Here is a 27,799-nt window from a genome sequence, read left to right on the forward strand (position 1 = left end):
GTCCCTCTAACCAAAAATAAGAACAGAAATTCGAATTTTGTTTTGCCCAGCTGCGGCGGCGTGTGTCTGCCTCCCAGAATCATCTCTCCAGAATCATCCTCAACCATGGCAGTCGGTGGCCTCGTCACGAATTCTGATAAGCCAGGTAAGTCACTGACTTGTGGTTGTTCAGTTGGGTGTGCCTAACAATATTTTAGAAGTTTAGAATTGTGAGATCTGACATTCTGCATGCCACTAAAATTCAAAAATAAGATTTGTAACTTATCTGAACTTATTTTTTTGCCCTAGTGTAACTGGCCATCTTCGTAGAAGGAGAGTTCGTTTTTGTATGCCAACTTTCTCTGCCACTTAAGGAAGAATCAAACCGGCTTACAATCACCTTCCTTCCCCCCCCCCCCATAACAGACATCTTGTTAGGGAGGTGGGGCTGAGAGAGCTTTAAGACAACTGTGACTAGCTCAAGGTTGTCCAGCTGGCTTTATGTGTAGGAGTGGGGAAACCAACCTGCTTCTCCAGATTAGTGTCTGCCTCTCATGTGGAGGAATGGGGAACCAAACCCTGTTCTCCAGATTAGAGTCCACCGCTCGAGATTAGAGTCCACTGCTCGAGATTAGAGTCCACCGCTCTTAACCACTACCATGTTGGAGAACCCAATATATGGCTGCTGGGCATAGTTCTCCCTTCCCCAAGCTAACTCTGGGCTCAAGTTCTGTTGCCATGGGTTGGGCCTCCTCTTGAGCTGATGTGGCTTATCATGTACGTTCCTTGTTTCCTTGAGCCAGTGCCCTTACAAAGCATCTCAGTGGATGTGCTGGTCCGTGGCTTCGTGGCTGACGTCGTGTCTGATCTTCGGTACAAGAATGAAGAAGGGGACCCAGTGGAGGTTACATTTGTCTTCCCTCTGGATGACGAAGCTGCCGTCTATGCTTTCGAGGGCCTGATCTGCGGGACACGGATTGAGGCCCAGATCCGAGAAAAGAAACAGGTACGGGGACGCAGAGGAGTCTTTGGGACTAGGGGGACTTCGTTTCCGAGGGGAACCAGAGATTTGTCTTAGGCGAGATCAGTTTCCAAATCCAGAGCTCATGTCAAGAAACCATAAAGTTTTTTTGCTGAATCGTAGAGTGTTGTGACCTCACTTCAGGGTTCAACGCAGAAATGATGTCACGCCATCAGTGCAACAACCGTTTTTGCCTTATTTTTTCCCCTGTTGGCAACTGAGCAGCAGCAGGTAGGCTGAGGGTAGGCTGATACACATGTCTCTTTTTTGTAAGCCGCTGTGAAGTGCCCTGGTTATTGTGTAAGACAACATATATATATATCTATAATAAATTCAATTGGGGTCAAGAATAATGGTGTATACTTGAGGACCAGTAGTATTAAAGATTGAGAATTTACCTCCCTTCCACCTTTTACCTTTTTCAGTCAACTCCCATTCCTCACCTTTGACTGAGAGAAACCAAAGCTTGGAAGTCTCAACCATGTTGTGGGGCTGAGAGCTCTAAGAGAGCGGTGACTAGCCCAAGGTCACCCAGCTGGCTTCATGTGAAGGAGTGGGGAAACCAACCCGGTTCACCAGATTAGCCTCCACCATTCATGGGGAGCGGAGGAACTCTTAACCACTACACCACACTGACTCCTCTAGCACTTCTGTTTGGGCACGACCAGTGGTTTTCAACATGTCTTTTCACAAGTGGACGTGCTGGTGGAAGAGGAAGCAGGCTTCATACCAGAGGTCATCTTGTGCGCATGGAACTTATGCATAGGATCAAAGCCATTGAGTCTATGGGAGTCAGCTTGTGCCAGCCGTTCCTTGTCCTCAATCTCCATCCTCTCCCTATTCCAATACAGCAAGGGTGGGGAATTTTTTTTCCACCAAGGGCCATTTGGATAGTTATAACATCATTCGCGGGCCATACAAAATTATCAACTTAAAAATTAGCCGACCAAGCCCCAAGCAGGCAACTGCCACAGATGTTGTCCCCCCCCCACCACGTGGGCAAGCAGGCAGGCATCCAACCAGTGGCACACTCGCCCACCTGGTGGCACAGGATGGTCTGTTGCACCAGCCAGGCACAGCCGTCCAGCTGCACGCTGGAGTTGCTCCTGCTCTGCATGGTCGGGGCCAGATTCTACAGCCGGCTCCAGCTACATCCGCCTGCAGGGATGAAATGAGGACACGCTGGCTAAGAACTCACACCCACCCACCCCCCCCCCGGCACATTCTGGCCCTTCCTCCTTTAACCCCTCCATTGCCGCCACTTCTGTCCCCAGCCCTCTTGTAATACAGAGGGAATACGTTTCTCCATGGCCCAGGTGGGAAAGGGTTGACACAGTTTCTTGGGCGGTCCTAGCAGCTCCATAGCTAACGACTCTTCTGCAAGGGGGAAAAAAGGTTCCTTTTCTCGGCAAAACAAACTCACATCTGCCTTGAATAGAGGCTATTCCTGTCCACAGGAGGGGGCGGATCACCAGTCTTAGATCCTTCTGAGCTAGAGATCTGCCAGGACCCACGAAGGGCCAGACCAAATGATTTCGCAGGCCTTTAACACCCCCTGGGCCTGACGTTCCCCACCCCTGTGATACAGGCACAGCAGGAATATGAGGATGCCCTGAGCGAAGGACTACAAGCCTTCCTGCTCGAGAGGGAGACCAACACCAGTGACATTTTCACCTGCAGCCTGGGTAACCTTCCTCCCGGCGGGGAGGCCACGCTGAAGCTGCGCTATGTCCAGCCGTTGGCTTCGGAGCCTGACAGAGCTGTCCGCTTTGTCCTGCCTGCTGTGCTGAACCCACGCTACGTGCCTGCGGGTAAGACCCTGCCACCCAGTACATTTTCTTACACACACAGTCTGGCAAGGTGAGGCCGAGGTTTGCTTAAAGAAGCTGTATGTCTTGGCACCGCCGACTTGGATGAGGCCATCCGTTCTCTTCGCTTCTCCATGCTTTGTCAAGGGGTGTGACCTTCATGCTAATCCCATCCCCTTAGCTCCAAACCATCAGGATAGGGTTGCCAACTGCCAGGTAGTAGCTGGGGATCTCCTGCTATTATAACTGATCTCCAGCCGATAGAGATCAGTTCCCCTGGAGAAAACGGTCATTGTGGCCATTGGACTCTATGGCCTTGAAGTCCCTCCCCTCCCCAAACCCTGCCCTCTTTAGGCTCCACCCCAAAAACCTCCCGCCAGTGGCAAAGAGGGACCTGAGAACCCTACATCAGGATCTCATTGGTTTAAATGCTAAGGCCTGACCTACACAGGTAGAGAAATGGGAATGGAGAACCCTGAGAGGATACCAATTCAGACTAAGGGTTGGGGACATGACCTTTCTAGCATTCTCCTGTGCTTAACAAAATCTCTGGTGGTAGAAAATACGGTTCAGGCAGCTGCAGTATATGCAAGGACTTTGATTCCTGATGCAAAGTTCTTTACTGTCAAGGAGCTGTTTACATGGGAATCATTCAGAAGTGTTGCCTGAAGTGGTAGATTCCCTTCTCCGCCTGCTGCATGCGTTGACTAGGCCGAAACAGAGACTCCATCCACAATCCCATCTGTCATTTGTGCTATGCATTTGCTACCCTGTGCCTTTACCTAAAATAACTCCATTTTTCCTGCCTCTGATACCAAGGCTGTGTATCATGCAGAAGAAGAAGAGTTGGTTTTTATATGCTGACTTTCTCTACCACTTAAGGAAGAGTCAAATCGGCTTACAATCACCTTCCCTTCCCCTCCCCACCACAAACACCCCGTGAGGTAGGTGAGGCTGAGAGCTGTGACTAGCCCAAGGTCACCCAGCTGGCTTCATGTGTAGGAGTGGGGAAACCAACCCCGTTCAGATTAGTGTCGCCACTCTTGTGGAGGAGTGGGGAATCAAGCCCGATTCTCCAGATCAGAGTCCACCGCTCCAAACCACTGCTCTTAACCACTGCACCACGCTGTTGGAGTATCAAGAGAGGGATTTCCCATAAATGTGTCCTATAACTATTTCCTTGCCCTGTGTCTCTTTCCACAGGGTCAGAAGGGGGCACGGTCACCAACAGCATACCACGAGTGCCCGAGGGAAACCTGCCCTATACGCTCAGCCTCAGCGCTACAGTGGAGTCCTCCTATCGCATCAGCCGAGTCGAATCGAAATGCACCCTTGTGCCTCTTCACTTCACAGCAGAAAACCATACTGCCGCTCAGGTGGGGTTACTGATAAACTAAAGCATTGGTGCTAGTGATTGATACTGAGGAAGGGTTATTTCTTTCCCAGAAAATCCATGAACTCCCCATCCCAGGTTTTTGCTGCTTAACCCTAAATTTCAACAGCTCACTAGAATGTGCTACCAAAACAGATAATGGGTCACCCACGTGGTACCGGGGGGGGGGGGAGCATGGCACCTGCCAACACCTTTCCTGGCTCCCGCCTAGTGTTTGAGAAAGTGGGCAGGGCCAGGTGGGGCTTTTGCCCAGTAGGGCTCTTGTTGGTCAATAGGGTTGCCAGGCCCCTCTTCGTTACTGGTGGGAGGTTTTGGGGGCAGAGCCTGAGGAGGGCAGGGTTTGGGAAGGAGAGGGACTTCAATGCCATAGAGTTCAATGGACAAAGCGGCCATTTTCTCCAGGTGAACTGATTTCTGTTTGGCTGGCGATCAGTTGTAACGGCAGGAGATCTCCAGCTAGGACCTGGAGGTTGGCAACCCTATTGGTCATTGGAGATCTGATCGGCTGTACAGATTTTTTTTAATGTTGCTTTGAGAGCAGCTGGCGCCACTGCAAAAGGATCTTCACTCCCTGACTGAAGGGAAGCTGTTTGTATGCAAGAAAATATGTTCATTTAAAAAAGGCATCCTGTTAAGCAGAGATTCTGCCAGAAAGGTTGAAGAGTTACTGTTAGAGTTATGCATAACCTCACCCCCTGACATTTTGTGCTCGGCTCTGCTTTCTGCAGTGGCCATTTTTGTGGCTGGCTTCGCTTCCTGTGGCAGCCCTTTTGTTTTTGCGCCCACCACCCTGTGTTAGTATCCCAAAGGTGCCCACAAGCTCAAAAACTATGTCCTGTAATCTAGATGCAGCTACTACAAGAGGATCCTTATTTAAGCTGTGAACCATCAAGGTTAATTCCTGTTGAGAGTAGGGACAAGGGAGTTTGCCAAAAACTGGACCACTTTGTGGTGGCCTGAATATAATCCTATCACACCCACACTTTTAAGCTGCTCACCAGCATAGTGTAGTGGTTAAGAGCGGTGGTTTGGAGCGGTGGAGTCTGATCTGGAGAACTGGGTTTGATTCCCCACTCCTCCACATGAGTGGCGGACGCCAGTTTGTTGAACTGGATTTGTTTCCCCGCTCCTACCCATGAAGCCAGCTGGCTGACCTTGGGCTAGTCACGGCTCTTTTCGAGCTCTCTCAGCCCCACCTACCTCACAGGGTGTCTGTTGTGAGGAGGAGAAGGGAAGGCGATTGTAAGCTGGTTTGAGACTCAAGTGGTAGAGAAAGTCGGCATTTAAAAACCAACTCTTCTTCTTCTTCACCATGATGGTGTCACAGTACTCCCAAAATTCACAGGGCTGAATTTTGCCACATGATATGGTAAGATAAGCTGAGAGTGTGTGACTGTCCCAAGCCTACCCAGCAAGCTTCCATGGCAGTACGTCTCTCAGATGTAGTTATAGTACACAAATACGTGGGGAGCTGTCCAGTCTCAGGACATGGGACTTGAACCTGGGCCTTCCAGATCCTAGTCGGACACTCGAACCATCACATCACCCTGGCTCTCAGTTGGAGTTCTTTGGGGGACTGAAATCTTTCCCAGCATCCAGCTCTTCATTCTGTTTCTTCTCACCCGAAGGTCTCCTTGGCTGAAGGGCACCAATTTGACCAGGATGTGGAGCTGCTGATTTATTATGAGGAAGCTCACAAGCCCAGTGCGGTCCTGGAGGCTGGGAAGCCTGGAGCTGCGTCAGGTGGGCAAGCCATGGATGGATAAAGGCTAGAGGGCAAGGGATTCTGGGAGATGCATTCGGCCCGGATGGGGATGGTGAGGAGCATGAGATGGAAGTGTCTGTTGAATTGCCTTTCTTCCTGGAGGCTGGGAAGCCTGGAGCTGCTTCAGGTGGGCAAGCCATGGATGGAGAGGGGCCGAAGTGCAAGGGATTCTGGGAGAGGCGCTTGGCCTGGATGGGGATGGGAGGTACAACCCTTGGTGAGGAGCGTGGCCACTTGTGGAACCGCCTGCTGAATCTTCTTTCTTCCTGGGCAAAACAGGCTCCCTGATGGGGGATCCGGCTCTTCTGGTTACCCTGTACCCCAGCTTACGCAGTGCCTCCAAGCCAGGCCAGAATGCTACTGGGGAATTCCTCTTCCTGCTGGATCGCTCTGGCAGCATGGCTTCCGGCAGTTCTCGCTCACCATCTCGTATTCAAAGTGCCAAGGTACATCACGAACTGATCAAATGCTGGAACTTCTGCAACCGGAAAGGTGTCCTGGGGGTTGGCTCTACAGGGGAAGAACTGTACTAAGGAAGGAGAACTCCCTGGAAGCACTCCTGCTATAATACAGGAGTGAGTTCAGAAAGGTAACTTGGACCATCTAGGAGAACTCTAGTTTTTCTCTCCCTAGGAAGCCCTGATTCTCCTGCTGAAGAGTCTCCCTCTGGGATGCTTCTTCAACATCTACGGATTTGGATCCACCTACGACTCATTTTATCCGTGAGTGTCAGAATCTTGTATGCTTGTCAGCTAGGGTTGCCAACCTCCAGGTGGTGACTGGAGATCTCCTGCTATTACAACTGACCTCCAGTCAATAGAGATCAGTGCACCTGGTGAAAATGGCCGCTTTGGCAATTGGACTCTATGGCATTTGGACTCTAAGTCCCTCCCTTCCCCGAATCCCGCCCTCCTCAGGCTCCACCCCAAAAATCTCCAGGTATTTCCCAACCCGGACCTGGCAACCCTACTGTCTGCTCCTTTCGTTCCTTGTTTCTCCGTGTGGCCTCTCCCTTACTCCCAGGGAAAGAGGGGCACTGGTTAATGGGACTGTTCATCTTGAGCTACTAAAAAGCATCAAAATGGCTATCCAAGGTGTTGGAAAGAAAAGAGAAAACAAGTCATCCAGGGCTTTGCACAGATTGCAACCTTTCAGTTGTTCTCCTCAGTCCCTCTTATTTTGCAAGGCATGTATTGGACCATAAAAACTCTCTGGTTCTTTGCTGCTACTGCTAGCCTTCTCAGTTGTACATTTCTAGCCATGTAGCTTTCTGCTCCCTTCTTCTCTTCTAGCAGCAGACATAAGCTGAGAGTATGTGACTGTCCCAAGGCCACCCACCTTAGGCAGATCATGAGAGGAAGGGTGAAGTGCTCCCCCCATCATCGTAGAGTCCAATGAAATCAATGAGGGCAGGAGGTTGGTTTGAGCTTACAGCTTGCTTTATTGGCCAAGGAGTAATAACCGGGTGAGCCAGGATCCAGACAAACAGCTCCGCGATCCTGTCACCCCGAGGCAGGGCTAATGCAAGAGGTTTTATAGACATTTGACATTCCAATACAACAATGATACATTTTCTTAAGCGCTTCCTTGTGTGTTCAGCCTGTTTATGCAGGGCCTGTGGCTTTTGCTCTGTGTACATTGCAGACTTATTGTCTGCACTTAAAATGGGGGGATAGTTCACTATGCAGGGCAAATGCAAGAGGTTTTATAGACATTTGACATTCCAATACAACAATGATACATTTTCTTAACATCCGATGTTAGCTTGTCAACGCAACGTCATTACTTTCTACAGCGCCTACGTGAGCCTTGCTACATTAATGAATGGAGCCTGTTCCCTTGAGAAATCCCTTGAGTGTCCTTTTGCAGAGCGAAACAAAAGTTACTGAAGGGGAGGGAGAGCTGGCTGTTGGGAATGTGTGTGTGCCTACATTCATGGTGCTAAAGGGGAAGCGGCTTCTGCCAGCTAACGGCTTTTGCGAGTCAGGGGCTTATGTGTGTAGCTTGCGTGTATGCAGGTATGATTACTCAGGCACAACAAGGGCACCTTGGCCATCTTCTGGGCAGGGAGTAGGGGGTGCTGGGTGTGTGTGTGGGAGAGGTAGTTGTGAATTTCCTGCATTGTGCAGGGGGTTGGGCTAGATGACCATGGTGGTCTCTTCCAACTGTATGATTCTATGCCCTGCCCATGTTGTATCCAGTTCATAGCATCTTATTGGTACTAACTGGCCACTAATGGCTTGATCTTGACCGGGAAAAGAATGTTATCACACTGGGGTGTTAACTTGTGGTTTGGGTGGGTTTAGTGAAGGTGTGCAAGTCCGAGACAGGGAGCAGAGTAAATAGAGTAGGTGAACCTTAGGGAACCGGGCATCCACATCCTTGACTCCCTGGCACTTCCTTTTACCCTCTGCAGGCAGAGTGTAGAGTACACCCAGCTGACCATGTCCGAGTCTCTCCAGAGGTTGAAGCCGCTGCAGGCTAACTTGGGGGGCACAGAGATTCTGGAACCACTGAAGGCCATTTACAGCCAGCCACGCCGAAAAGGACATCCTCGTCAGGTACTGCAAACTCCACTAGCAACCAGTTTCCTTCTGTACAGTATGTACGACAGTTTTGAAGATATGGAGTCCCCTTACCCTTATTACCTCAGTCTGCTGATACAACCATACACGAAAGCAGTTTGCATCTGCTGAAGGTCTTGACGTCTCTCCAGACAGCCTTCAGAATGAGGGGGATCTCTGCTGCACTGCTGCCAGTGAGAATAGACCGGGGAGGGGGACGTTCCTACCAAGGGCTAGGAAGTGGGAGCTATGTTTTATTTCTAGACTCCAGAGGCATGTCCGTGAGTGCCTTTAAGGGGAAGCATTGTTAATTCTGTACCAGATCGTGTGAGCAACTGTCCATGCAGCAAGACCCAGGATTTGGGTTAAGAGTTTACATCAAGCCACACGAAATATTAGATAAAAATATCTCATAAGGTTCATTTCCAGATGTGGTTTTTTATAATAATTTTCTGTATTGATTATCACTGCGGAAGGTCTGTTCAGGCTGAAACGCGTCTCAACAAGCGTTGGTCGTTTACATTGTAGAGCCAACCCTCACTGGCAGTCTTTAAGCAGAGGCTGGACAATCACTTGTCAGGGATGCTCTAGGCGAGTGGTTCCCAAAGTGGGTGGTACCATCCCCTGGGGGGCGGTGGGATTACCTAGGGGGGCACTAAGAGGCAAGGGGGCAGCAGGGGCGTGCTAGAGGCGGGCCCCTTCAACTGTGTTGTTCACTAATTTACAATAGCTCAATCCACAGAATGGGCCTGTGGATATTGTGTATTTGGATTTCCAAAAAGCTTTTGACAAAGTCCCCCACCAAAGACTGCTAAGCAAACTTCATAGTCATGGGATAAGAGGACAAGTCCTCTTATGGATTGAGAGCTGGCTGAAAAATAGGAAGCAGAAAGTAGGAATCAATGGTTAGTTCTCCCAATGGCGGGATGTGAGCAGTGGGGTGCCCCAGGGATCTGTGTTGGGACCGGTGCTTTTCAACCTGTTCATCAATAACCTGGAGTTGGGGGTTAAACAGTAAAGTAGCCAAGTTTGCAGATGACACTAAATTATTTAGAGTGGTTAAAACAAAATCGGACTGTGAAGAGCTCCAGAAGGATCTCTGCGTACTGGAAGACTGGGCATTAAAATGGCAAATGAGATTCAATGTGAGCAAGTGTAAAGTGATGCATATTGGAGCAAAAAATCCCAACTTCACATATACACTGATGGGATCTGTGCTGGCAACGACTGACCAAGAATGGGATCTTGGGGTGGTAGTGGATAGCTCAATGAAGATGTCAACCCAGTGTGTGGCTGCTGTAAAAAAGGGCAAATTCCATGCTGGCCATAATTAGACGAGGAATAGAGAATAAAACTGATGATATCATACTGCCCTTGTACAAATCTATGGTGAGACCACACTTGGAATACTGTGTACAGTTCTGGTCACCACACCTAAAAAATGATATTACAGAGCTTGAGAAGGTGCAGAAAAGAGCAGCCAAAATGATTAAGGGACTAGAGCAACTGTCCTATGGGGAGCGGTTAGGACGCTTAGGGCTGTTTAGCTTGGAAAGAAGGAGGCTGAGGGGAGACATGATAGAGGTCTATAAAATTATGCATGGTTTGGAGAAAGTGGACAGGGAGAAGTTTTTCTCCCTCTCCCCTAATACTAGAACACGGGGTCATCTGCTAAAGCTGGAGGGCGAAAGATTCAAAAAAGATAAAAGGAAGTATTTTTTCACACAACGCATAGTTAAATTGTGGAACTCCCTGCCCCAGGATATGGTGATGGCTTCCAGCTTGGAGGGCTTTAAGAGGTAGTGGACATATTCATGGAGGAGAGGGGTATTCATGGCTATTAGTTAGAATGGATACTGGTCATACTGCATACCTATTCTCTCTAGTATCAGAGGAGCATGCCTATTATTTTGGGCGCGGTGGAACACAGGCAGAATGGTGCTGCTAAAGTCGTCTTGTTTGTGGCTTCCTAAAGGCACGTGGTTGGCCACTGTGTGAACAGACTGCTGGACTTGATGGGCCTTGGTCTGATCCAGCAGGGCCTTTCTTATGTTCTTACAGCACCATGCTGGCAAATTTGGTGGAAACTATCAGAATTTTTTTCCAGACTTTGAAGAGCTGGGACCACTGGATCAAATTCATCATTTTTGTTGAATTAATTTAGTCTAAAAAGTTTTAATTTGATTTTGAATAGATGTGCGATTAATTGTTACTGTTTTGAAATTTTATTGTTATCTTCTTTAGTGCGTCATGCAAACCCCTATTTTGAATAATGCTTTTTATAGGGTAGGGTAGGGGGCGCTGGGGTTGAGTTTGTGGAACCAAGGGGGCGGTGGCCCGAAACGTTTGGGAACCACTGCTCTAGGCTGACCCTGCGTTAAGCAAAGGGTTGGGACCAGATGGCCTGTATGAAGTGCCGGTGCCAGTCATTTTTGTGCCCTAGGCAAGGCTAACTACTTGTAGGGCCCCCCTCCCATTGCTAACCAATTTTCAAAAACAGATGTCTTGTAAAAAAAATAAAAGCACAAAACTTTTTATAAGATGCTATAATTAATTATATTCCATAGCACTGTTGTGGTACGTATCTTAAAATAAAAAACCCATAGTCAGTTGCATTTTCCACCAAGATACTAATCTGTTTGAAACGGTGCCCCTCGGGCCAGTATTGTGCCCCTCTGAGGTCTGCGCCCTAGGCAACCGCCTAGTTTGCCTAATGGTAGCACCGGCCCTGCCTGTATGGCCCCTTCCAATTCTATGGGGAGGACCAATAAAGCCACCTCTGTGCTGCTGGGTCTCCACGGAAAAGCTTTTGCCTTCTGAGTTCACATCCCTCTTTTTGTCTTCCAGCTGTTTGTGTTCACTGACGGAGAGGTGTCTAACACAGACGAGGTCATTGCAGAAGTTGAACGTCACAGCTCCTCCCACAGGTAGAAACGGAGAATAAGAGATCGAAACACTCTTGGTATCCTGCTCTGCACCACGGAGCCAGCATGGTGTAGTGGTTAAGAGTAATGGCTTGGAGCAGTGGACTCTGATCTAGAGAACTGGGTTTGATTCTCCACTTCTCCACATGAGCGGTGGACTCTAATCTGGTGAACTGGATTTATTTCCCCACTCTTCCACATATGCCCTGACCTGGATGGCCCAGGCTAGCCTGATCTCATCAGATCTCAGAAGCTAAGCAGGGTCAGCCCTGGTTAGTATTTGGATGGAAGACCACCAAGGAATACCTGGGTTGCTATGCAGAGGAAGACACTGGCAAACCACTTCTGTTAGTCTCTTGCCTTGAAAACCCCATAAGGGGTCGCCATAAGTCAGCTGCGACTTGATGGCACTTTACATACACACACGCACAAGGCCAGCTGGGTGACCTTGGGCTAGTCACACTCTCTCAGCCCCACGTACCTCAAGGGCATCTGTTGTGGGGAGGGGAGGGGAAGGTGATTGTGAGCCGGTTTAAAGTGGTAGTGTAAGTCGGCAAATAAAAATCAGCTCTTCTTCTTCTTACTGTCTCTGCCTGAATCTTGCCCTTCTTCCCCCTTGTTATTTAGATTTTAGTCCATTCTGTAATCTAGTTCACATAAATAAATTCTATTATGTAGCTGGTTTCAAAGGGTAGTCATGTTGGTCTGCAGTTGAACATCTAGATTCGAATCCAGTACCGCCTTGGAGCCCAGCAAGGTTTTGGGGTTATAAGCTTTCAAGAGTCAAAGCTCCCTTCGTCAGATGCAAGAATTTATGTAACGTTTCTTAGCCAGATAATCCAAAAGAAATATGGGTCATTTATGCATGGCTGTTTCTTTGCCGACTGCTTCGGGACATTGCCTTGATTATGCATGCATTTTCCGACCTCAGAGGTCGCCTCCCTCTCCCCTCACATTTTGCCCACGTTTTCTGGATTTGTGTTTAGCCAGCGTCCAGAAAACACGGGCAAAATGCGCAGGGAAAGCAAGGCGACCTCTCACGGTCGGAAAATGCCTGCGGAAAAGTGTCTGCTATTCAAAACAGTAGAAATGAAAACAAACTGAATAAGTAATGCCTGTAACTTTCTTACCAATCAGTTTTTAAAAAAGTTTATTAAAAAGAAAAAAATATGCAAAATAAAGAAGAAAGTTTAGAAAGTGGCATTGGTCCAAAATAAAATCCAAACAAGAACACAACCTGTGTAATGCCTTTAATTAGGAGAATCCAATATCACAAAGAACTGTGTGCAAGCTTTCAAGTTCTCTAGACGTCTTCCTCAGGCTCGATGCTACAAAAATAAAAAGGGTATGGGGGGATATCTTTGTATCTCACCTGGTGTTGGCAGGACATTTGGATCAACTCTGTATTTCCAGTTCGTGGTTTAATTTTTGCTCCCAGAATGCCGGGAGCTGCTCACTGACCCTGGATTCATTTTAAATCTGCATACTTGCTCAGCATTTTACAAAGGAGGCTGACAAGGTAAGCCCTTGAGATCATGGCTGCAAACACACATACTTCTTTTTCTTTGTCTACCATCCAGCCTAATCATAGAATCACAGAGCTGGAAGGGACCACCAGGGTCATCTAGTCCAACCCCCTGCACAATGCAGGAAATTCACAACTACCTCCCCCCACACACACACCCCAGCGAACCCTACTCCATGCCCAGAAGGTGGCCAAGATCCCCTCCCTCTCATGAACTGCCTACGGTCATAGAATCGGCACTGCTGACAGATGGCCATCTAGCCTCTGCTTAAAAACCTCCAGGGAAGGAGAGCTTACCACCTCGTGAGGAAGCCTGTTCCACTGAGGAACCGCTCTGTTAGAAAATTATGTGTTCTGGAGAACTCAAAAGCTTGCTCCCTATTCTGTGTGATGATGATGGACAAAATAAAAGGTGCTACATGGCTTTTGTTCTTCTTTTTGGATAATATTTTTCAAACCCAGTTCTTTTGCACCCTCCCTTACAGGTGCTTCTCCTTCGGCATCGGGGAAGGGGCCTCCACCGCCCTCATCAAAGGCATCGCTCGAGCAGGCGGAGGCAGTGCCGAATTCATCACCGGCAAGGAGCGCATGCGGGCCAAGGTGAGGATTTGGGAGCCTGCCTTTCTCCTCCGTCATGGGCTGCTTTCCACTTCCCTGAGCTCTTAGTAGCTTGCCAGACACCCCCCTCTGTCTATACACTAAATTCATACCCCATCGCACCCCCATCAGTCTCTTGAACAAAAGGACCATTGTTGTTTCGTCCCATATCACACTCCCTTAGCTAAAGTTCAGGGTCAAGAAGAGACCAACACGACTAATGTGGTTCATTTGGGTTTTTTTAAATGAACTCCTACATGTTTTTAACTTCCTGTGATGATTCCCATCATCCTCTTACTCAATCAAAGGATCTTGTTGTGGTCTTAGTACTATGCCGGCAAACTCAACTTCTTGCCCCCCTCTGTCTAAGAATACCAAAAAGCGTGGCTTCCCAGCCCAGCTGACTTCTAAAGGAAACAAGAAAACCCTCTTTCCCAGCCTCCGGAGTGAATAAAATCGGTGCACAGTAGTCATGAATGGAGCAAAAAAACCACACACACTAGGGTTGCCAATCTCCAGGTACTAGGTGGAGATCTCCTGCTATTACAACTGATCTCCAGGAGATAAGAGATCAGTTCACCTGGAAGAAATGGCCACCCTCCTCAGGCTCTGCTCTTAAAATCTCCACATATTTCCCAACCCGGAGCTGGCAACCCTAACGCACACGGGGAAAGAAAGCTCTATTTCATCTCAGAGCCGAGGCACACATACCGTTTTTCGTCTCAACCATAAGTCGTCCAGAAGACGCCTCATTTCCTATGTTAATGTAAACCGGGGACTCCCCACACGGGGAAGTTCCACATAAAAACAGGAAGCGTGCAGGGACTGCCCCAAAGGCACTCTCAACAGATGTGACTCGGAGGCAGGGAAAATACAGATCAGGGCTGCGGTCTGGAAGAGGCATCCGTCTTTCTTCGGAGCCTGCTAGGAACGGGCCCTCGGACAGGTGCTCCGATTCGAACCTCTCCTGTCGTTGCACTGAGCTGCTTGTTTCCACCTTCAGCAGCAAGTCATGCCCGAAGGATTTAGATCTAGTGTTTTCCTGTAGAGGACAGTTAATACAGTCATTAAAAGCCAACGTATCGGAGTTTTTATTTTCTATTGGAAGAGAGTGCTCTACCCTTTCTACTCCTAAAGCTTGCTAATTTAATATCCATTGCATGCTGGAGCTTACATGCGTATCTGTGAAGCATATCAGGATAAAAAAAGAGGACATCTTATTCAGGCATAGTTCTGCCTTCAAAAGGGCATAGACGACACCATTTTTATCTTTCTTATTTCGACAAGGCACCCTCTGCAGCTTATACCTGTTGATACCCCTCTGTTCTTCCATCAGGCCCTGCAATCTTTGAAGAAGGCCTTGTATCCTGCAGCAACAGGGGTCTCTCTGCATTGGGGCTTACCTTCCGGTCTCAAGGCCGTGATGGTGGGGTCCGGCCCCCAAGTCATCTTTGAAGGACAGCGCAGCCTCATCTATGCCCAGATCCACGGGAAGCATAAGGCAAGCAGCCTCCACCAAAACTCCAAATATTGACTACCCATCCCTATCCACCTTCCTTGGCCAAGGGAGCCCTAGGACCTTTTGAGGCCTTAGTACTTGGGGAGGGGGCCATGGCTGAGTGGTAGAGCACCTGCTTGGCATGCAGAAGGTCCCAGGTTCAATCCCTGGCATCTCCAGTTGAAGGGACTAGACAAGTAGGTGATGTGAAAGACCCCTGCCTGAGACCCCGGAGAGCCATGAAGAGGGGCCATGGCTTAGTGGCAGAGCGCCTGCTTGGCATGCAAAAGGTCCCCGGTCCAATCCCCAGCATCTCCAGTTAAAGGGACCAGGCAAGTAGGTGATGAGAAAGACCTCTGCCTGAGACCCTGGAGAGTCGCTGCCGGTATGAGTAGACAATACTGATTTTGATGGACCAAGGGTCTGATTCAGTATACGGCAACTTCATGTGTACTTGTGGTATCTATGTTCCCAGAGTGGGAGAGTGCCAACATGGTGCCGCAGTCAAAGCTCCATATTTGAGCTCCCACTGCTGGTTACTATGCTTTATTGAGAATTATTGAGAGCTATTCCCAGAATGAATTCCTCGTTTCCTTCTGCTCTACCAATTCCTTTTCCTCTGCAGTCCTCAGGTGCCTCAGAGGGGTCGGTTGTCCTTCAGTACAGCATCGCAGGCCAGACTTTCAAGGAGACGATGAAGTTCCCTCTCCAAGCTCAGGAGGGTGACAGGTAGGACGCTCTTCAATCTATGTCCCCTCTCACTGGCCAATGCAATAGAATTTAATTGGGAATAGAAATGTGAAGGCTTGATGAGGAAAATAGTATTGCTGGAGTATGCCTTATACAACAAAATCTGCAGTGAAACTATTGGGCCATTGTTGGAACGATTCCCAGGGAGAGCTAATAAAATTAAAATAGAAAATCTCCTATCAGATAAAAACCATCAAACGACACGAAGGGTTGCCAGGTCTATAACCTCAAAAAAAATAAACAGCGTTCTGAAGTTAAAGAGTGGTTCAGATTTTAAATCCTTGGAGTGATCTTATATTTAGTATTCGTGAAGGGGTGTTAATATGTTAAATACACTACTTTTATCTGTATTTGTGGTTGATGTGTACCATGATTATTTTTAATTGCTTCCATTTTTTATATTTTTGCTGTATTTGCTGGCCGTGGACTGTAATAAATACCTTTGACTTTGACTATTAAGGGGGGGGGGTTGTGGTTTTCTATTTTTTCCCCTGAAGATTTTTTTTATTATTCTCATGAAAAAGTTATCAACTTGGGAGAGCACTGAAAAAACCTGGGGTTTTTTTGTTGTTCATGTTTTCTGAGTGAAATGCTTTTGAAGCACTCCTTAAGGAAGCGAGAAGTCTTGGCAAGAAACACAACTTTTTTGAATCTTCAAATAATGTTTTGTAGGCAGAAGACCGGGCAGTGTTCGAATAACTGAAGCGTGTTTCCTTCCTGTATCTGCCCTGTATCTGCATAGCTTTGGAATCTGGGGACACTAAAGACCTATCACTGCCTGTGAGATCCGTGCCTGAAACCGAGAGGATGCCAGTCGCATTGGCTGCCTTTATTTATTCTGCCTGACATTATTATTTAATGGAAAAATCCTTCCATAACCTTTTGTAATATATTCATTTTGTAATATATTCATTTATTCATAAAGCTCAGTTTTGAACCTGAGTGTTGCCATTCAGGGTCCGTTGAGGCTGAAAGAATGAGCCCAGGGGGATGAAAAGTTCCCATTTGTGGGAACTTTCCCAAACTGCTCATGTGTGGCAGGCGTTGAATAGAGAACCAGATCTCTTATCCCACCAACTGTACACGTGTGTGGAAAGTGCCGTCAAGTCGCAGCTGACCCCGTAGGGTTTTATGGCGACCCCGTAGGGTTTTCAAGGCAAGAGACAATCGGAGGTGGCTTGCCATTGCTTGCCTCCACGTGGGCTGAGAGAGTTCTGAGAGAACTGGGACTGGTCCAAGGTCACCCAGCAGGCTTCATGTATGTAACTGTACAGAGATAAAACAATTAGATAAAAACAATACAACATGCTGATAGGCAGCATCCTTCTAAGGAGTCAGAGCCAGCATGGTGTAGTGGTTAAGAGCAGTGGTTTGGAGCGGTGGACTCTGATCTGAAGAACCGGGTTTGATTCCCCACTCCTCCACATGAGCCGCAGAGGCTAATCCAGTGCACTGGATTTGTTTCCCCACTCCTCCGCACGAAGCCAGCTGGGTGTCCTTGGGCAAGTTACAGCTCTGTTAGAGCTCTCTCAGCCCCACTTCCCTCGCAGGGTGTCTGTTGTGGGGAGGGGAAGGGAAGGGGATTGTAAGCCAGTTTGAGTCTCCCTTAAGTGGAAGAGAAAGTCGGCATATAAAAACCAACTCTTCTCCTCCTTCTCCTCCTCCTCCACCTAGCTGACATCTGTCTGATTTAGACAGCAGTTGTCCATCATCTTGAGCCGTGGTCTTTTCCAGCCCCTTTATCTAACCCATTATCCAAGATGGGTGTAACTGAAAATATGAAGCAAACCAGGGCCCTCGTTTTTCACTCCAGGCTCCCTGTTCATCGGCTGGCGGCCCGTGCCCTGCTGCAGGATCTGGAGGGTACCGGAGAGAAGGATAAAAAAAAGCAGCACCTGGCTCTGGAGACAAGCCTGAGTTCCGGGGTGGTGTGTTCTCAGACGGCCTATGTGGGGGTCAACACAGAGCTGGGCAAGCCAGTGCAGGGGCCCCTCGTCCACCGACATGTCCCACTTGCGGGTGAGTTAAAGAACTGGGCTTAATCACAGAAGGGCTCATGAACTGAACCCACGGAATTGGGACTGGGCATGGCCTTTGAAATGTGGTGTTGGAGGAGAGTGTTACGGTTACCCTGGACTGCCAAAAAAACAAATCAGTGGGTTATAGATCAAATCAAGCCTGAACTGACCCTAGAAGCTAAAATGACTAAACTGAGACTGTCATACTAATTTATATTACTTCTGATTAGATGTGTTCTATTTTCTGGTCAAATGACGGTAAGAATAAAGAATTGAAGTCCCTTTTCATATAAATCTTCATCAGTCGCGTCTGTGCCTGAGTGGAATTGACCAGTGTCGGAACGTGGTGATCCTATTCTGAGATCCTGTAGGATTCTTCCTTAGGAGCTTAACATTTCTATCATTTAAACGGAGGAGCATTCTAGCTGTCTTGCAATGGCTGAGTCCTAGAAATAGATAATGTTAAGCTCCTAAGGAAGAATCCTACGGGATCTCGGAATAGGATCGCCACGCTCCAATGCTGGTCAATTCCACTCAAGCACAGACGCAACTGATGAAGATTTATATGAAAAGGGACTTTATGTACCAGACTCACTTTTCGCATACCAGTGCTGAAGATTTATGACAATATCAGTTCAAGAGTAAGATTACTCCTTCTTTATGTCGAAGTAGTTAGGAGATATTGTTATTTTTTGGTATATCGCTGGGATTTGCAGACAGTGCATATATTTGTTGTTATCTGTGCACACATGTAATATAGCAGGAGATCTCCAGCTAGTACCTGGAGGCTATAAGAATAACTCACTCTACTGTAAGTAGTGTTGATCAAACAAGACAGTAGTAGGCAAAAATAAACAAGCAATAGACGAAGATAGCAGTTAATATAGACAGCAAAGCTATCACTGTAATACAATGATTGCAACAAACATAAGCAAACAAGCTAAGCAACCGAGGTTACAAAGCGAAAATAGCAAAAACAATGTGGCAGAAGCTGATAATAAATATACAAAAATTCATGTAAGGCATGAACGTCACGTAAGGCATGAACGTCACGTATGAACTCTTCTGATAGCAGCCCGTTTTGGGAGCTCCAAACTTATCATAGGAATTGTACAATTAAACCCTTGTGGCTGATGAAGCTACTTTTTGTAGTGAAAACGCTGGAATACTTCCGGAGCCGCGTTACCACCTTTATCTCCGTTGCCTGAAGAATTTGAAATTGACTAGAACGCAACTCCATGCCTTACATGAACTTTTGTATATTTATTATCAGCTTCTGCCACATTGTTCTTGCTATTTTCGCTTTGTAACCTCGGTTGCTTAGCTTGTTTGCTTATGTTTGTTGCAATCATTGTATTACAGTGATAGCTTTGCTGTCTATATTAACTGCTATCTTTGTCTATTGCTTGTTTATTTTTGCCTACTACTGTCTTGTTTGATCAGTACCTGGAGGCTGGCAACCCTGCTTGAATGTCTCCATGAGGACCAAAGGGAAGCTGGCTCAAGTAGCCATTGTATGATGCTCAGCACCACCGTTGTAACGTGTGGAACAACTTTCGACATGGATTTGACATCTGCTGTGTAAACTGGGCGGCTGCCCCTTCCAGCCCTGCCAGAGGGCAGCCACTGAAAAAGGGCAGCCCACTGAGGAAGTATATTAGAAAAATCCATAGCTGATAGTTTTACCTGTGGATATTACCCTTGCTACCTAAATGGAACCTCCATGTGCAGGGGCAGCATACCTCTGTGTGCTAGATGCTGGGCACAAGTGATGGAACACTGTTGCCTTAAAGCCCAGTTTGTGTTTCCCAGGGACAGCTGTCTAGCAAGAGTTGGAGGCCAAATGCAGTACGGCACAGCCTTGATCTGATCAGCTAATTCATATGTTCTTCCTCAGGCAATGTAGGAAAGGTAGCAGAAAGAAGGGGCTGTGGATCAGTGGAAGAGCCTCTGCTTGGCATGCAGAAGGTCCCAGGTTCAGTCCCCGACATCTCCAGTTGAAAAGGACTAGGCAGTAGGTGATGGGAAAGACCTCCGCCTGAGATCCTGGAGAGCCGCTGCCAGTCTGAGTAGACAATACTGACCTTGATGGACCCTGGGTCTGATTCAGTATAAGGCAGCTTCATGTGTGTGTTCAAAGCCAGGTCTCTAGCCTTTGTTAGGGAACCTTAGTCCTTAAGAGCACTTTGAATTGTGTCACATATTTTGGGGGCAGTGGAGAAATGCTAAACCTGCGTCAGCTGCCAGGGTCTATTCTGCTTTCAGCTCAGTGGGGAGAAACAGTAGGACGGAAATGTGATCGATAAAATTGCCTAGTCAATCCCAGCCCTGTCTTTTCCTCCTCAATGTAGCCGTCCATTCTCCGAGCCAATTCCAGCCTGCAAAAGCAACGAGGGCTTCTTTTTTCGGCGGCCTGACCTCAAAGTTTTTGAAGAAAACCCCTTCAGGTAACAGAAGAAATGAAGCCAATGGAGATCTCATTTATGTTCTCCACAGAAATCATGATTCTACATTTTCTGGTTTTATATGCAAACATCTGTATATGATGAGATGGGGCAGAAATAACATACATCCGGATATTTAGAGAGCCAGCGTGGTTAAGAGCTGTGGTTTGGAGCGGTGGACTCTGATCTGGAGAACCAGGTTTGATTCCCCACACCTCCACATGAGCGGCGGAGGCTGATCTGGTGAGCTGGGTTTGTTTCCACATTCCTACGCATGAAACCAGCTGGGTGACCTTGGACTAGTCACAGCTCTGTTAGAGCTCTCTCAGCCCCACCTACCTCACAAGGTGTCTGTTGTGGGGAGGGGAAGGTGATTGTAAGCCAGTTTGATTCTACCTTAAGTGGTAGAGAAAGTTGGCATATAAAAACCAACTCTTCCTTCTCTTCTTCCTCCTCCTCCCTCTTCTTCTTCCTCTTCAGTGCAGTTTTGAGAGTTAGTGTGGTGTCATGGTTAAGAGTGCTGAGAAGGGCCTTGGTGACTCAGGTTCAAATCCCCACTCTGCCATGGAAGCCGGGGGTGTGTGGTGACCTTCGGCTAGTCACACACTCAGCCTAAACTACCTCACAGGGTTGTTGTTGAAATAAAATGGAGGAGAAGAGAATTATGTATGCCACTTTGGGTCCTCATTGAGGAGAAAGGTGGGGTGTAAATGAAGTAAATCTATTTTTTAAAGTGTCTCATGCTGGAGTGGGGATGGAGGACAGGAAGGTGCCAGCTCTCCTCGCAAACTGAACATTGAACATGCCGCTTCACCCAGCTAATGTGCTATGCTTCACGTGAAGCAATTTCCATACTTGTTTCTGCCTGCCTCAGATGTTGTGTGAATTTGCGTACCTGTGTAAAATTTAGACCCCACCACTCCCTCATCTTCCATCCTTCCAAGGTCAGTAAAACGAGTACCCGGCTTGGTGGGGGTAAAGGGAAGATGACTGGGGAAAGCACAGGCAAACCACCCCGTAAAACAAAGTCTGCCTAGGAAACGTTGGGATGTGACGTCACCCCATGGGTCAGGAATGACCCGGTGCTTGCACAGGGGACCTTTAGTCCCTCACCAAGCAAAACGCGGGGCTGCTGGTGTCAAAAATGCTTAGCTTTCATCAGCTTCCAGGATCTACTCTACTTTCAGCTTAGTGAGAGAAACAGCAGGACAAAGATGTGAAAAATAAGAGAAAATCACCATTCTAAAGCATACCAACAACTTTAGTCATGCCAGCCCTGTCTTTTCCTCCTCTGTCTGTGCTACAGGGCAAGAATCTAAGAGGCAATTCAGAGGTGCATGCCACCAACGAATGGTTTGCAGGAGCAATTCCGATAAGGCAATTCCGATAAGGGATTGCTGCTACTCAGGTAAGAGAAGCAGTGAGGCCAGCAGAGATCCCTTTTATGTTCTCCACAGAAATCATTTGGAGTTTTATAGGCGAACATCTGTGTGTGATAAGGTCAGAGAGATATAACATATATCGGGACATTTAGTTGCACTCTTGAATTGAGAGCTATATACTGGTTAGAGTATGAGGTTAGAGTGTCAAAGTAGGCTCTGGGAGATGCAGGTGGGGGAGGGGCTGTGGCTCAGTGGTAGAGCATCTGCTTGGCATGCAGAAGGTCCCAGGTTCAATCCCCGGCATCTCCAGTTAAAGGGGCCGGGCAAGTAGGTGATGTGAAAGACCGCTGCTGGTCTGAGTAGACAATACTGACTTTGATGGACCAACGGTCTGATTTGGTGTAAGGCAACTTCCTGTATTCACGTGAGTTCAAGTCCAAATCCCCACTCTGCCATGGAAGCCGGGTGGGTGACCATAGGCCAGTCACCCACTCTCACCCTAACCTACCTCACAGGGTGGTTGTTAGAACAAAATGGAGCAGCGTAGGGAGGAGGTAAACCACTTTGGGTCCTTGTGCGGGAGAAAAATGAAGTAAATATATAAAATAGGTTCTTCTAGTTGGTGGGGTTTGTGAACTTGGGGCAGGAGGGAAGAATTCGGTGTTTTGAGAGGAAGCATATATGGATTTGAAATGATGCTGAGGCAGAAGATAGAGAACAGTAGGAGGTCCCGTAGATGGAGGCTTGAATTGTGTCCAGAGGTGCCCAGCCACCATACTTTTGAGAACCTCTTCTTTAAATTGTGTTAAATTGTGGAACTCCCTGCCCCAGGATGTGGTGATGTCTGCCAACTTGGAAGGCTTTAAGAGGAGAGTGGGCATGTTCATGGAGGAGAGGGGTATTCATGGCTACTAGTCAACATGGATACAGGTCATGATGCATACCTATTCTCTCCAGGATCAGAGGAGCATGCCTATTATATTAGGTGCTGTGGGGACACAGGCAGGACAATGCTGCTGCAGCCATCTTGTTTGTGAGCTTCCTAGAGGCACCTGGTTGGCCACTGTGTGAACAGACTGCTGGACTTGATGGAACTTGGTCTGATCCAGCAGGGCCTATTATGTTCGTATGTTCTTATGTTCTTTCCCATTCTGTTTTATGAGGATCTGGCAGATTCCACGCACTCACCTTTCCGCGTCTCTTACAGCGCATTCCTGACATGCGCTGGTGGCCCAACCCAAAGGCCTGTGGAGGCCGGCAAAGGCCTCCGCCGGCGTCCAGGTGGTGCATGCCAGCATTTGTGGCCCCAACGGAGCCGGACATTGGCAAAGGCCACAGCGGAGACCCCGGAGGCGTTCCCGGGGAGTAACGGCATCCCGGGAGGTGTTCCCAGGGCATTGTGGCGCTGGCCAGGGGTCGGGGCTGCCGTTAGGCAGTTCCCCAGTTATGACTTGGGAATGCCCCCTTTTTTTTGGCTGAGATACGCCACCTTTTAGGTGGCGGTTGCCCGGATTTTTGGCACCGGGCCAAAAACTCTACCACTCAAGGAAGAATCAAACCCGCTTACAACCACCTTCCCTTCCCCTCCCCACAACAGACACCCTGTGAGGTGGGTGGGGCTGAGAGAGATTGAAGAGCTGTCACTAGCCCAAGGTCACCCAGCTGGCTTCATGTGTAGGAGTGGGGAAACCAACCCACTTCTTCAGATGAGCATCCACCGCTACAAACCACTACACCATTCTGGACCTGGAATATAAGAGGCAATACGGAGGTGCAGGCCCACACACAATGGCTTGCATTCCTCCTCCAATACTCAGCTGCCCAGGTAAGAGAAGCAATAAAGCCAGCATGGTTTAGTGGTTAAGAGCGGTGGTTTGGAGCGATGGAGTCTGATCTGGAGAACCGGGTTCGATTCCCCACTCCTCCACATAAGCGGCAGAGGCTAATCTGGTGAACTGGATTTGTTTCCCCACTTCTACACACCAAGCCAGCTGGGTCACACTCTCTCAGCCCCACCTACCTCACAGGGTGTCTGTTGTAGGGAGGGGGAAGGAAGGTGACTGTGAGCCGGTTTGAGTCTCAAGTGGTAGAGAAAGTCCGCATATAAAAACCAACTCTTCTTCTTCTTCTTTTGTGTTCTCAACAGAAATCATTTTTAGTGTTATATGTGAACATCTGTGTGTGACAAAGTCAGAGAAGAATAACATATCAGGACATTTAGGCTCGGGGAGGCTGGTGTCAAAAATGCTTAGCCTTCATCAGCTGCCAGAATCTGTTCTACTTTCAACTTAGTGAAAGAATCAGCAGGACAACATTGTGAAAAATAAGAGAAGATCGCCATTCTAAAGCATACAATCAACTCTAGTCACGCCAGCCCTGTCTTTTCCTCCTCTGTCTGTGCTACAGGACATACATTTCTTGCGCCCATAGGTGGATGCCAACTCGAAAATGTTATGGGTTCTCCCACGTGCAGCTACTTAGGTAAGAGGCGCAATGAAGCCAGCAGAGATCCCTTTTGTGTTCTCAGCGGAAATCATTTGTAGTTTTATAGGCGAACGTAAAGTAGTAATCCGAGAATCTAAATTTCCCCCCTGGTTCCATACCTATAAGAAATATAATCTCAGATCCCCCTATTTGGTCAACCTCACATCACAGAACCTTAGGGTGGCATTCACCTCCCTAAGATTTCAGACTATGCCTTCGGCCCTTCTATCAGGACGGTATAACAAAACCCCAAAGGAACATTGCACCTGTATCTGTGGATCCTCATCATTGGAGGACATATTTCACTATGTGTTAATATGTCCACTGTATAGTGAGCCTAGAGCCAAATTTCTGGATGGAATCCTGAAGGGAGCAACTATCTGTTCTGAATTGGAAAAATTGATCTTCCTACTTTCTGACTCTGATTCGCGTGTAACCGTTAGAATATCACAATTTGCTATTGCAGCCAGGAAGATTAGAGCCCTTGAAGTTATTAAGATAAATTCTGCAGAGGAATCCAAATAATGTTTTAACAGAACTTGCGTATGTAATTGATTTTACCAGGAAATTGCATACTGTTGTAATTTTTTTTTTGATATCATTTTAAGTTTTCTGTATTTATGTAAGGAAGCTTTGTAATGGCCTTTGGCTAAACAAATAAATATATATCATATCATATCATATCATATCGGCGAACATCTGTGTGTGATAGGGTCAGAGAGAAATAACATCTCAAGACATTTAGTTGCAATCTTGAACTGAGAAATAATACAGTGTCAAAGTAGGCTCTGGGAGATGCAGGACCAAATCCCCACTCTGCCATGGAAGCTCGGTGGGTGACCCTAGGCCAGTTGCACATTTTCGCCCTCCCCTATCTCACAGGGTGGTTGTTCGAATAAAATGGAGGAAAGGAGAAGGAGGTAAGCTGCTCTGAGTCCTCGTGGGGAATGCTTGGGCATTCCATTTATCTCCTCTTGCAGGGAAAATGAAGGCCAAAGTAAGCCCCGATTAGCCCAGAGACCTACATTCAGAGGTCACTCTTTGTTGGCATTAATTGGAGAGATAAGGATCGCTATGCAAGGAAAGGAAAGAAGGAATGGAGATTCCTTGGAGAATCTCTTAATTGGAGATAAGGGTCGCTATACAAGGAGAGGAAAGAAGGAATGTGCGAGCACCACTAAAAACCAGACAAACTGAGAGTGGTGTTTGGAGTAGAACATTAGCTGAATACGACCTTAGCTATAGCTGGTTAATGCCTTCAAAACTTTGAGGGCAACCAACTCTAGCAGGCATCACAACTTCTGTCTGCACATTACTGTTGATGGCTTCTGAACAGGGTGTGAAAGCTGCCGGTTGATTCTGTTTGGTTTTCTGACTGTTCTTCTCCGTCCCCGTAGAGGCGAAAAAGCCCACCCCCAAGAAAGAGGAATCCCTTCTCTTGAGTCTGGTCTCCCTGCAGAATGCAGATGGCTCCTGGGTCCTCGATGCCAACCTGGCCAGCCTGCTGGGCCTGAGTGAGGCCGAGATCGCGAGCCAAGCACCCGCACAGGTAAGTTCCGTAGCAAGGCTAGGACCTGGCATTTTCAGGGGGCACCTTAAGTGATGGGCCTGTCCAGGGGCTTGTGAGCGGACAGGATTTAGGGTCTCCCTTCTCTTCCTCCCTCCACCAGGTGCCTCCCAATGTGTGGGCAACTGTGCTGGCCATCTTGTGGCTCCACTCCCGCACTGCAAAGCAGAGGGATGAATGGGAGCTCCTGGAAGCGAAAGCCCTCAACTGGCTTCAAGCAACTGCAGGTGAGGGGTTGTGACCGGGGGACGAAAGGATCCTGAGAACAGGGCGAGAGAGAGAGGGCGATGGTAGGCGGAAACTGGAGTTTGGAGAGTAGGACTTGGACCTCAGCTTCCAATCCAATGAATCCCCAGTTATCCAGCCGTGGCTATTTCATCCCTTCTCAGACCACAGCCCAATATCCTCTCCATGCAACTGCAGGTGAGAGGTTGCGGCCGGGGATGAAAGGATCCCGAGAACAGGGTGAGAGAGAGAGGGAGAAGTAGGCAGAGGCTGGAGTTTGGAGAATGGGACTCGGACCTCAGCCTCCAGTCCAACGGATCCCCAGCTTAGGGTTCCAGTTACCCAGGGGTGGCTATTTCATCCCTTCGCAGACCGCAGCCCAATATTCCTTCTGTCCAAGCTGAACAGTAGTGTGTGGTTAACTTCAGTCAATCCATCAATCAAATTTTATTTCGATACAATATCAGCTCTGAATGAAAATCAAAGTTAGATTAAAATAACAAAAAGTTGATGGTTCTGGGAGAGATGATTTGAAGAAGAGGAGGGAAGATCTTCTATGGGGAAAGGTTTTCAATCAGCCATTTACAAATCCCACAGGATTTTTTTTTTTTTTAAAGCTGCCAAGGCAGCAAAAACTGGAAGGTTTTTGTTGTTTTGGCCATCTTCTGGGCATGGAATATGGGTCACTGGGGATGTGGGGAGGGAGGTAGTTATAAATAATAAATAAATTTTATTTGCGGCTAGTATGCCAGATAAAACAGGTAAAACAGAAACTGACTCTACAGAGTAGATGTTAAGGGAGGTAGTTGTGAATCTCCTGCATTATGCAGGGGGTTGGACTAGATGACCCTGGTGGTCCCTTCCAACTTTATGATTCTATGAACCTTGCAATGCAGTGAGCTCTGTTTGAGATCTCTCCTTCCTTTATGAATGTCTGGAACGTAACAGTGAAGCCATCCTTGTGCACATGCTACTGACTCGTGGTAGCTGCTAGGACTTGCAGAACCCTCACTGAGAGACTAGAAGAGATTCGTAAGTGTAAGGATGTGTCACTGGCAACCAAGATCAGGTTAATTCATGCCATCTTATTCCCTATTACTATGTATGGGTGTGAGAGCTGGACATCAGAAAGCTGATGGGAAGAAAGTAGATTCCTTTGAAATGTGGTGTTGGAGGAGAGTGTTACGGATACCCTGGACTGCCCCCCCCCCCAAAAAAAAGCCAAATCAGTGGGTTTTAGATCAAATCCAGCCTGAACTGACCCTAGAAGCTAAAATGACTAAACTGAGGCTGTCGTACTTTGGACATATTATAAGAAGACAAGAGTCACTGGAAAAGACAATAATCCTAGGAAAAGTTGAAAGCAGCAGGAAAAGAGGAAGATCCAACAAAAGATGGATTGACTCTAGAAAGGAAGGACTTTGATTCATAGGGTCGCCATGAGTCAGAAACAACTTGATGGCACTTAACACACACACACACACACACACACACACACACACACACAATGAGAGACACTAAAATATCATCAGAGAACCTCATGCTTGTGGAAGAAGATTCTAAACACGTTCTCTCTCTCTCATAGGGTCTCAGCTAGCGGACTGTGTGAAGACCGGCAATGTAGTGCTGGACAGCAGCGTGAGCCCCCAGGCTTTCGGTCTCTGAGCTCCTCTCTGTTCCCTTGTGCCTTCAAACTGGAGTTCCTGCTTCCTGCCCAAGTGTAACCAGCTGCTTCTACAACGATATCTCTCAACAGTAGTCAGTTCTGCTCCTTCTCCAGCCTTGGAGGTGCCTTATGGTCCCGAGTCCTCTTTCCTGAGCATATGCGTAAGTATGCGTAAGCATACTTCCTAGC

General features: G+C 47.8%; 1 protein-coding gene across 1 annotated transcript; it reads left to right on the forward strand.

The window, feature by feature from the left end:
• The first annotated feature begins 105 nt into the window (after positions 1 to 105).
• On the forward strand, positions 106 to 27,609 carry LOC130490566 (von Willebrand factor A domain-containing protein 5A-like). Its single transcript, XM_056864387.1, has 16 exons — positions 106 to 145; positions 783 to 985; positions 2,589 to 2,811; positions 4,012 to 4,184; positions 5,830 to 5,944; positions 6,246 to 6,412; positions 6,600 to 6,688; positions 8,383 to 8,527; positions 11,378 to 11,457; positions 13,465 to 13,579; positions 14,913 to 15,077; positions 15,700 to 15,803; positions 17,638 to 17,843; positions 25,550 to 25,701; positions 25,823 to 25,946; positions 27,530 to 27,609. Exons 1-16 carry the CDS (start codon positions 106 to 108, stop codon positions 27,607 to 27,609), a joined length of 2,181 nt encoding a protein of 726 aa, XP_056720365.1.
• Positions 27,610 to 27,799: the final 190 nt, after the last annotated feature.

Source organism: Euleptes europaea, chromosome 18 (genome assembly GCF_029931775.1).
Source record: "Euleptes europaea isolate rEulEur1 chromosome 18, rEulEur1.hap1, whole genome shotgun sequence".
Lineage (NCBI taxonomy): Eukaryota > Metazoa > Chordata > Lepidosauria > Squamata > Sphaerodactylidae > Euleptes > Euleptes europaea.